This window comes from Xenopus tropicalis, chromosome 2, assembly GCF_000004195.4.
Source record: "Xenopus tropicalis strain Nigerian chromosome 2, UCB_Xtro_10.0, whole genome shotgun sequence".
Classification (NCBI taxonomy): Eukaryota; Metazoa; Chordata; class Amphibia; order Anura; family Pipidae; genus Xenopus; species Xenopus tropicalis.
This window is the reverse complement of record NC_030678.2, coordinates 149,977,432-149,988,589: the sequence shown is the minus strand read 5'-3', so window position 1 is coordinate 149,988,589 and position 11,158 is coordinate 149,977,432. Positions and strand designations below refer to the sequence as shown.

Here is an 11,158-nt window from a genome sequence, read left to right as displayed (position 1 = left end):
CTTTGCCTAAGGCTGAAGACACACAGAGCTACTAGCGGCAGCTACTTGTCACAGCTACAAAAATAAGAACGCTGATCATTTACTGATAATTACCTCTGTGTGTTTAGCAGAGACAATTCTCAGCATTGTCTACTGCAGGGAATCTTCTGGGGTTTAGTAGCTGTGACATGTAGCTGCTACTAAATAGCTCAGTGTGTCTTCGTCCTATAGCAAATAAGATAAAGAGTTGTTAGCCTTTAAGGTCCTCTGGGGCAGGTACTAACGAGTACCGTGTATGCATTAGGACAGCTAACTACAGGATTCGCCTTTTATTCTGTCAGGCGTGAGCATTCAGCTCCTCAGCATGGGCTGAGCCAGCAGCCAATAACACTAACATGTGCCTAAATGACCAATCAGGGGCTCTGCTTTGGCTATCACGTGATCCAGCCTCTCCCACCCATTGTTAAGGAGTGACGGAATGAGGGGCGGGCCTTTGTACTTGTTACACAACGTTCACGCTAGGGAGTGGGAATGGTGAGCGGCTGAGTGAGTGACTGAGTGTAACAGTGGCGGAGGGGTTGCTGTGCGCTGAGGTGCCGGGATGTCTCTGTACAGAAACACCATCTGGTTCCTGAAGGGGATGAGGGAGTACACCAAGTAAGTGCTCACACAGGCTCAGTGCATGTGTGTATGGCCGTCCCTGCAGGGTACTAGGCGGCTGTGTATACAGGGGTCTGCAACACGTACAGCTGTTATTATCCCCTGGCATCTAATCAGGGCTTACTGGGGATGATGGGAGTTCTAGTACAACTACATCCAGAAGTTGCTGTTATTACAATTTCCCGTTATACTCACTTTACAGGTACATGGGGGCGGCCAGTGCAGCATTTCCCACTTGCCTTATACCCAGCACCTATGCCTCTCTGCAGCCCCCCTCACAGTATGATCCTATCAGCCAATTACTACATGGGCCATGCTTAGGGTGGCACTGAGAGGGTGTGTGACCCCTTGGGGATGTAAGAATTGGTGGATTACTGTTATACATTATGCAGGAATAGCTGGCTGCCTTATAGCTGTGACTCCCAACAAATGGCCGACAGCCGCAGGTTCAGCTTGGGTGGGCATCATGTATTTGTCTCCTTCCTCAGGCCCAGACTGGCAATCTGTGGGTTCTGGCAAATGCCAGAGGGGCTGCTGTAAGATGCCATAGACAGTCACTATTTATTGGGCTGGTTTGGGCCTCTGTGTACTTATGTGGGCCCCAGCCTTACTGCATTGTTAGGGGTCTTTACCTTTAGCCCTGCAGTGTGGATATATTGCTGGAGATGGGATCCCTGTAAGGCACTGGATAACATGACAGCCCAGTTGGCAGACATTACTGTTACTGACAGGCTGTATTGCTGCTGTTGGTGAGTGCACGTTACTTTGCGTTATGCAAGGAATCTGCTTGTGTAACCAGTGCTGAGTGAGGGTGTTGCCATACTAGTGATACACGGTTGTTACATAGCTTGGTTATTGTTTAGCTGCAGCGTATTTGCTCCCTGGCCCTACCCTTATTATATATACTGCCTGTAGCAGAGATACAGAGACTAACTGATGGGCAGAGGTCAGTATGAGGATTACAAGGGAAATCGATAAGCAGTTGGGATGTGAAAATCCATCCTGTTGTTTCTAGGGGCACCTCTTTCAAACCTAAAGGGGCATATTTATCAAAATATAAAATTAGAGCTCACTACAGAAAAACTCACCCACCTTATGGGAGGTATATTTATCAGTAGGTTATAGTTTATTATTTGATAAATATGCTTCTAAAATCCCATAAGAATGAACAGAAAGTAATTTTTTCTGTAGGTTTGTATGATACTATCGGTGCGTGTATAGCCAGCCAACAGGAAGATTAATTTGGCATTGTGAGGCCTCTTACTCAGTGACTGCTGTAGCGCCAGTATACAGGAATGCATGCCTTGCAGTGGCTGCTGCAGATTCAGTATACAGATATATTATGCCAAGCCCCCCAACCTTTTGTACCCGTGAGCTACATTCAAATGTAAAAAGACTTAGGGAGTAACACAAGCATGAAACATGTTCCTGGGGTGCAAAATTAGGGCTGTGATTGGTTATTTGGTAGCCCCTATATGGACTATCAGCCTAAATGAGACTCTGTTTGGCAATACACCTGGTTTTTATGTAACCAAAACTTGCCTCCAAGCCAGGAATTCAAAATAAGCTCCCACTTTGAGGCCCATGGGAGCAACATCCAAGGGGTTGGGGATCACTGTATTGTGCTATGTCATGCAGTGGTTTATTACATTTCCGTGCATCATTCTAATGTTATGAATGTCTTTGCTTTTAGAAGTGGGTATGAGACTGCAGCAAAACAATTTTTATCAGAAGATTTGGAGTTCGATGTCAGGGGAAGGTCTTATATGATCACTGGAGCAAACAGCGGGATTGGCAAAGCTGCTGCCTTGGTAATTGCAAAGAAAGGTAATAAAAGTAAATCCCTTAAAAAGGGATATTTGCCAACTTCACACTATTATATAGTATGCATGATGGAGCTATTTGCCATTACCTGCAGATCAGGCAATAATTTCAACTATTGTCCATGAAAAGTTAATTTCTAGCATTTTGCTGGGCTAGAAGTGGCGGGAGAAAGCTTTGTGTGATAGGAACCCATGTGCTGTTTTTTTCCTAAGCTTCTTTAAGAATCAGGACTACCTGTTGTCTTATTCCAAAAACATCAGTTTAAAAGTTGCTGTTGGGGGTATGTAATCAGAAAGTCATTTTTCTTTTCACTATTCACTTTTATAGGAATAGGACATTCTGTAACATACTAATGGGGGAATTTGATAAAATTCACAAATTCACGCAACAGAACTGTTGCGCTCCAATAAGAAAAAATTGCATTTCACAGCGTAATATTTTTCATTAGACTTTTATTGCACCACAACTTTTATTGCCGCATTGCAAATGTTTAATATGTGCTTGAAGATGGTGTTAATTTTAACGCAAAATAGCAACTTTTTCATTAAGAAGATTTATTACATACACTGAGTACTTGCAACCTGCTGTTGCAAGAAATGCAAAGGGTTTGCAAATGGTATTTTTTTGTCGCAGAAACTTAACATTTGTTGCAAAGCAAAATGTTTGTCCCGTTGCTACTGTCTTTCACAGTCAGTTCCAACAACATTGGGTCCACTTCTTGCATAGTTAGTTTACACTAGGGTAGCAGTCACTTTGCTGGGGTTCCACCTTTTCAAATCATGTTCAAAAATGCATTCAGGTTGGCTCCAACTCAACTGCTGTGCGCCGCCCGCTATAGTAGGGGAGTCTCATAGTTTGCAATTAAAATACTTTAAAAAGAAAAAAAAAATACTTAATTCTGTGTTGTTGCCATTTAGTGTGTAATAATATCTGCATTCTGTAGGTGGAACTATCCACTTGGTGTGCAGAAATAAGGAAAGAGCAGAAGAAGCCCAAAGAGAACTCAAAGCAAACAGTGGAAATGAGGTGAGTACTGCATTGTGTGCTCTATCACTAATGGGGTTGGGGGAAACCAACTCTCTTCCACAGTTTACCAGTTTGTGTGTTTATATTCATGTACTGAAACATATCCTTCATTAACCTGTATACTGTATATTAGGGACCTTACATGTGGCTGAGTAGTTTGGGAATTTTCTTTACCACTGTTGGAGGGCCAAGAGCCTGATATTTCTGCCCTGTACCTTCTCATATTTCTTCCTATCTTGCCTCTCTATAGGACATTTCAGTGCATTTGCTGGATATGTCTGACCCCAAACAAATATGGGAATTTGCTGAGAAGTTCAAGACTGAGCATAAACTAAATGTCTTGGTAAGTTTGGGGGATGATCTGTATACTGTCTGTCTTGTGCCAGTACCCTCCTGCTCATCCACACACCTTCCTTAGAAGTCTCACAAGACTTGGCTGGGCAGGAATTGGAGAAATAGTGATTATAGGAGAGGGATATTGACTGCAGGATTCAGTAGAAAAGACATAGGGCTACATACATTGGGTGTTTATAATGCCCGCTGTGAAATGTCTTCTGGCAGATTTGTGTGTTCTGCATTGTTTAGGTCAAATGCAGGGGCTGTATCTACCTTTATAGTCAGAAGCTGAAACTGGCAGGATCAGGATAGGCTTGAGCAACCTGCTGCCTTCTCACTGGGATACTGAGCATTAGATATGTATTAGATGTATTATATGTCACAAATATGTTTTGGTATTCACCTTTTGAGGAAACTCAAAATTAAATATATTCTGTAATATTGCACTTGGGGGTATGCAATTATGCAATTTTTATTCATTTATTTATAAATGCAGTGATGCTTAAATACCATAAGTACAAAATAGATAAATAAAAGCCTACCTAGAACAGTTTTCTGACTCCCAGCAGCCACTGTGATCCTTTAATACAATGTCTCTCTCTCCAGCTGGCACTTCTCTCACCCACTGGGAGCTCTCATTGCCTGGATGCAAGCACAGCACTGCTCTGGGAGATACAAATAAACCTGCTAGTTTGTCTTTATGTAGTATAGAGGAGCTGTTAGGGACTGAGAGTGTGCAATACAGGGACTGAGCACATAACAGATTTTCTAAGAAGAATATCAAGATAAAAAAGGACCAGTTATGGTACTAAATATACATCAAAATCACATGTTTACATGTATACGCTTCCGTTCCTTATGCTAAAATATAACATAACTCCCTGTGGTGTGTCTTTGTTCTGTAGATAAACAATGCCGGGTGCATGGTTAATAAGCGGGAACTGACTGAAGATGGCCTAGAGAAAAATTTTGCCACCAATACTTTGGGTAAATATTCCACAAAAAAGAAACAAATGTTTCCTTATTTATTGAAAAATCCGAAAAAAACAGACACAAATGTGTACAAAAAAAATGTTGTGAATTGTCAAGTTTGTGTCACTTTAAAAGCTTGAATAGCTTCCCTCAAAAATATGAAAAATCTAATACCTTGAGGTGAAAGGACCACAAAAAAATGCCTAGGGCTGCTCCCATTCATTTCTGCATGACCTTGCGTTTTTCCTGTTTTGTAAATTGTGAAAAATTCATGTTTTTTTTTTTACTTTAAAAAATTGTGATTAGTGCAAAAAATGAATTGTGGAAAAAAAACGACCAGATAAATCTGCCCCCTAGTCTATCCCAAGTGTTTTGTGCCTTACCCTGCACACCTTTACATGTACCCCATATAAAAAATATAAGGATAGACCTGGGTGACCTGTATAAAATTACTGTCTGCAGCCATGATATGGTGGTAGCAGAGAGTGAATGAGCTGTTACATGTGTATTAAGTTTTCTGTACCTCTCGGTGTTTTTCTCACTAAAGAGCATTCTTTGTACAGTGAGTGCATTGCTGGCAGGCAGCCACATTCTAAATTCTAATACCAAACCAACGGATTTTAATTACTAACTAAAGAATATAATAACGAGCTTCTCTGAGGGGCACTTGGTGTTGCGCCTTCCCTCCATCTATTCATTTTGTGGTTATCTAATTGGTAATGCTGTACTGATCACGTTCTGCCTCATTGCCTATCCTCTTTCTATCTGCCTGCTGTTTCATTAACTTTGGGCAAAAAAATATGGTCAATGGACATTGATTGACGTTTAAAGTCTTATTAATAGGACTATACTTTTCATTTTAATTATGTGAATTTACTTTCTGTGGAAATAAATTAATTTACTGCTCAAGTATTTTGTTTTGTTGAAACTGTGCAGTAATAGTGTATACGCAGGAAGGCCATACTGGTGCCAGGCTTAGTTTTAACTGCAAGCACAGTGCTCTGCCACTTGACCATGAATGATATCCTGTGGTTATGTATCTGATATTGCCTTTAGGTACATACATTCTAACAACTGCACTGCTGCCATCTTTGGAGAAAGAAGAGGATCCCAGAGTTGTAAGTTCTGGGCTTTCAAAGCCTTTAGATTTTATATTTTCTAATCATTTTTCTAGGCAGGACAGGTTAATCACTATTGCATTGTGGCTTTTTAATTGCTACTGCTTAAGGTGGTGACCCAGATCACTTTCCATTTATCTAGCGCACATTTTCAAGTGCTACTTGTGGGTGCTGTGTGACCCACCGCACTTCTTATTCAACTAAATGGAAAAGGATTGGCAGATGAAAGCACCATGTTTAATAAATGCCACAAGTAGTGATGTTTAAAATCCAAGGCATGACATGGCTCTAATGAGTGAATGGTTGGGGTGCTGCTTGTAGGAGCAGCATGAAGTGTTTGGCATGGGTAAGCTGGGTATGGGTATGCTGTATCAATGACTTCGTCATCTTATCATGAGTATAGGTGGGCATACACGGCCGATTTCAGTTGCCGATATTGGTTCTTTAGACCGATTTGGCAGCTTATCTGTCCACGTATGGGCACAAACGACTGGCTTCCCCAGCCAACATCTAGCCTGAAATCGGGCAGGTTTGATTTTTCCGTTGGATCGGGGGCCACATTGGCTTGGCAGTGTGGTCACTGATCTGACGGCACCTATGCCCGCCATTTTAATTCGATCGTTTATCCCTATGGGCAAAAGATCTAATTAGCCTGATATCGCCCACCCGTAGGTGGACATATTGGGAGAAGATCCACTCGCTTGGCGACCTCGTGAAATGAGCGGATCTTACAGTGTATGGCCACCTTAGGCCCATGCCAGTAAGAACATTTGGATTAGTGTACTGATTGTATTGCAATCAGTAGTCCTTTCTTTATTCTCATTCTAATTACAATTTGGTTAGATAGTAACTATTGAATTAAAAGCTGTGGACCTGTCTTTGGAGATATAATAGTTCTGTGTCCCTAATCCCTATGTTTGTGACAGATAACGGTTTCCTCGGGAGGAATGTTGGTTCAGAAACTGAACGTGTCAGACCTGCAGTTTGAGACAGGCACATTTGATGGCACAATGGCATATGCACAGAACAAGGTATGGTTCCTGTAAGTAAGCAGGTTCCCTCACTGTAGTGTGACAGATAAACAGGTACTTCTCCTGCCTACCACTAGTCTGTGCTCCCTTGCTTCCATCGTATGCAGCTGTGTTGCCTAGGGCGCCCAGTTGGCTTGGCTTGCCCTTGCGTCTATTCTCTTTGCCAGTCGTATTTGCCCCTTTTTCAATGGCTAATTTGGTTCACTGTTTTGTTTATTATTCAAAATGTCTTACTTAAATGTCTTTTTGTTACTTTTACAGCGACAGCAAGTAATATTAACAGAGCAGTGGGCTAAAGCCAACCCGAATGTCCATTTCTCTGTCATGCACCCAGGCTGGGCTGACACACCAGGTAGGAACTCACCATTATTCTAAACTTACACAATAACAATACACAATAAAGCTCTCTTGTTGTTTGTATGCTTTGATTGTGGAAAATTCTCTAACACACACACAGAACCAAATACACATGATTTTGCACAATGTTAAGGGTAAGGCCCTATGAGGCCCAGCAAACGTAAAGTCTTGCGTTAGGTGATGGATATTGGTTGCGTGTGCCTGCACCTAAGTGGATTCAATGCTTCTTGGTGCTTCACAATTAGAAGATTTTTCAATTGTACAGGCGGATTGTCAGCCTACATTTATATGCAGTCTACCTCCTGGGGCCTTAGACTAATGTTTGGTGTATTCACACCTTCATAAATGTGCTCTAATGTATTCATATAAACATTTAAGGGGACACAATCATTGTTACATTGTTTTCAGTTTATTACAAAACATTACTTGTAATATTTAAAAAAAACAAACAAACTGGTAATTGGTTTCTTTTTTGATTTTTTTCACTTTGATTGAATAAGCTGTGAGATCCTCAATGCCAGATTTCTATGAAAAGATGAAGAACAGGTTACGCACAGAGGAGCAAGGTGCAGACACTGTTGTATGGCTGACACTTTCCCCCTCTGCCAAGAAGCACCCGAGTGGCCTTTTCTTTCAGGGTAAGTGCGGTTGGGTTCCACAGTGCACATATGAAACCAGCAGTATGTTCAGAAGCGTGCTGCCCTAAATATGGGGGACACCCCGCACAATTTTTGAACCTCGGGTTTAAACTGTAAACTGCACCAGCATGGAGGTGGCTCCTTGCTTAATTACCAAGCAGGCTATTGAGGTATGGATGAATTTCACCACAAATAACAGTCATTTTTAAACAAATTCATGTATTGAAGCACCTTAGAGAAAGCTTGTTGAACTAAGTATTACTGGATAATTGCATGTATTTTTTTCTTACTAGATCGGAAACCTGTTTCTACACATTTACCCTTTGCGCTTACACATTCCTCTCCTGGGGATGAAGAGAAACTTATGGAGAGCTTGAAGGAACTGTCCCAAAAATTTGCACCCGCTTCCTGTAAATTGTAACACTTCCTCAATAACTGTTAACTTACCAGGCGGCTTTAATAGTGCAGATTGCGAATGTACATAAACTCATTTGGTAGGTGAATAACAATACAAGAAACTCAAAGCAAATTTTGTACTTTGCAGTTGACACTGGATTAAGCCATACACTTTTTAAGGCTTCAGTAAGCGGCTGCAGAACTCCATTTTGATGCAGACTATATTTCTTTTATTTCTACCAAACAGCTTTAGGCTTATGGTACACAGGGCAAATTGTCCACTGCTGCTCACTTGAGTGTTTATGTATGGAGGTCCATCTGTCAACACTTTGTTTGCAACAGACAGAGCACTTTGCTTTTGATAACCTCAAGACTGATAACAGATGGACAGGGGCAGCTTGCCTACTTCAGCAGAAAAATGCAGCAGCAATTGGTGGGCAAAATGTCCCTGATATTGACATGAACAGTGACCTCTATCTAGCTATCACTCCTCATGTGCATCAGCCAGCGTGTGTGCCGTTGGCAGAGGCATCTAGACCACTGGTCTGTGTGGGATGATGGTAGCAGTCAAATTGCTCCTTGTGCCTGTGGCTCTGAGCTTTGCATCTCCTTGAGTTTACTTTAAATAGGCCACAAGGTAGGCGAGGGGCTGATCAACAAAGCTTCCCTTCTCACTCAGTTATAAGATACATTGCCAGGCATTCAGGTAACCCTGTAATTATCAGCTGCTTCAGGGTTCTGTATGGGGGGCAGAACCCAGGTTACTAAAGTCAGCTGCAGTATCTTGACCACAGAACTAATAAGGACGCTTCTGCCCTGCTAATGAACCCAAGGTACTGTCTGTCTGAGACCAGGAAGTTGGTTTGTACTACAAGCTGACAGAACAAATGACAAAATTGCAGTGTATGTTCATACAAAGTATATGGCTGCTATTATACATTCTAACTATATATAATTATATTCAGGATCTCATTTTTATCACTTTATTTTCTTTTGTATATCACCTCAGAAAAGTGTGTTTTTCTTGGTACTGTCCTAAAAAAAAAAAACGTGAAATAACTTCAGGGTCGAACTGGGGTGTCTGGGACCCACTGGGGCTCCCACCCTGGGGCCCCTCCCGCCTGCGCACACCCCCACCCCTTACCCAAAGCACCCATATCTGAAACTTACCTAGCGCAATCAGCGAGGGAGGTAAGTGGGGGAGAGCGCTTGCAGGGATCAGGTCTAGGTCGGCAGGGCTCACCCTCCCACCAGTCAATATCGACCCTGGATAACTTTTTCTCACTGAATTGAATCTGGCCCCATATCTGGCTACAAGTCAGCCCATTTAGGCTGGACATGTTTACCCCATGATGTATGTAATCACTAAATACCCAGACTAAAAACAGTATGACTTTGTGCATGATGGCCACCACCCTCCCTTTCTTAGTTAACTGAAACTATTAGACCACACATCAAACTAGTACCAGCCAATGCAAAGTAAAATTGGGGGCTGAGTATAGCATAAAAGTCCACATTTGTTCATATTATTTTTATGACAGAGTGGAGATTTACTTGCATGGACCATGTGAATGCTTGTCCATAGGGGAATAATACAATGAACTGGTGAGACTGTTCCTGTGTAGGACATTACAGAAGAATTTTGGCTCTATGGGCAGGAGGCTACTGTTTTTGGAATTCCCTGTGTTGTCTTATTCCCTGTGTTGTATTGGATTTACCTTCTGGCCAAGTGAATAGAGAAGCCAGTGCAAATTGAATGTACTTCTGTATGTAAATACTAGGCTGTCTGTGTGGAAGCCATATGGGTCTGTGCATATGGAAGCCCGCAGTTTATAAGAGCACATTTGTTTGCTCAGGATTCGAGAAGATGAATTAAAGGCAGTGTATATTTTTCCTTCCATCGCTCCCTGCACTTTGCCATATGTTGCCGTATATAGTACTGTTCCACAGCTGCCACTTTCATTTGTACATTAAACCAAGCTAAGGTGCTATTTTTTTCAGTGTTTAAATACCATAACCAGCTGATGAATAAAGCTTTCTCGTTTTGTTTTGGAATGCAGTTTTATTTGTGTTTCTTCATAGTCTGTCTAGCTTGTGGGGGGAGTGGGGGTGCTCATAGCCTCAGTCCATGGGCCTAACAGCCAGCAGTGGGTGTGGCCAACCAAATGTAGCCATGAGGGTAATGTCCCATGGGGAGAGTAGTCGCCTGTGGTAGCAGAGATTTATCGCATGGGACTTATCAGCAGTGGAAAGGCCTATGTATCACTTCGGCTTTCTTTCGCCTGTGGGTATAGTGACCCCTATAGGGGTATAGGAGCCAGTAAAAAAACTAACCCAGGCATGAAGGAAGGGGGGGTACACAAATCAGAAAGCCAGTGCTTGAAGCAGCAGCGCTAATCAGACACCATGCTGCCAAACAAGCTGATTTGCCCATAAATTTGGGTCATTCCCAGCTGCTGTCTGTGGCCTGTACATGGGTCCCCTTGGAACTCTCACCAAAGCTGATCACCTATACAAAAAGCACTGTCTGCTCTGCCTGATATGTGATACGCTTTGTGTTAATAAGTAACAAAACCTTGTTCAAGTATCTATAAGAACAGAAATTAAAAGAACAAATGGACAATAAAATGCAATAGAGACAACACCCAATAAAAAAAAAATCGCAAATACTGCATGTAAAACCTTTTCTGGGGGGTAGATTTCTGCAAGGAAGGGACTTTTTTTTTTTCCCTCTGCGGCAAATTAGTGAGGCTTCAGAAGGGGTTTTTGCCTTCCTTTGGACCAACTAGCAGTTAAGCTGGTTATATATGAGCATTAAGGC

At 42.0% G+C, this 11,158-nt stretch overlaps 1 protein-coding gene across 1 annotated transcript; it reads left to right on the top strand.

The window, feature by feature from the left end:
- Window positions 1-577: 577 nt before the first annotated feature.
- dhrs12 (dehydrogenase/reductase (SDR family) member 12) lies at window positions 578-9,350 on the top strand. Its single transcript, NM_001079079.1, is given in 10 exon segments — window positions 578-636; window positions 2,333-2,466; window positions 3,407-3,489; window positions 3,740-3,832; window positions 4,731-4,812; window positions 5,854-5,915; window positions 6,842-6,946; window positions 7,208-7,298; window positions 7,804-7,941; window positions 8,235-9,350. Coding segments are annotated over 10 exon segments (972 nt in total). The 5' UTR covers window positions 578-580; the 3' UTR covers window positions 8,363-9,350.
- The last annotated feature ends 1,808 nt before the right edge of the window (window positions 9,351-11,158 follow it).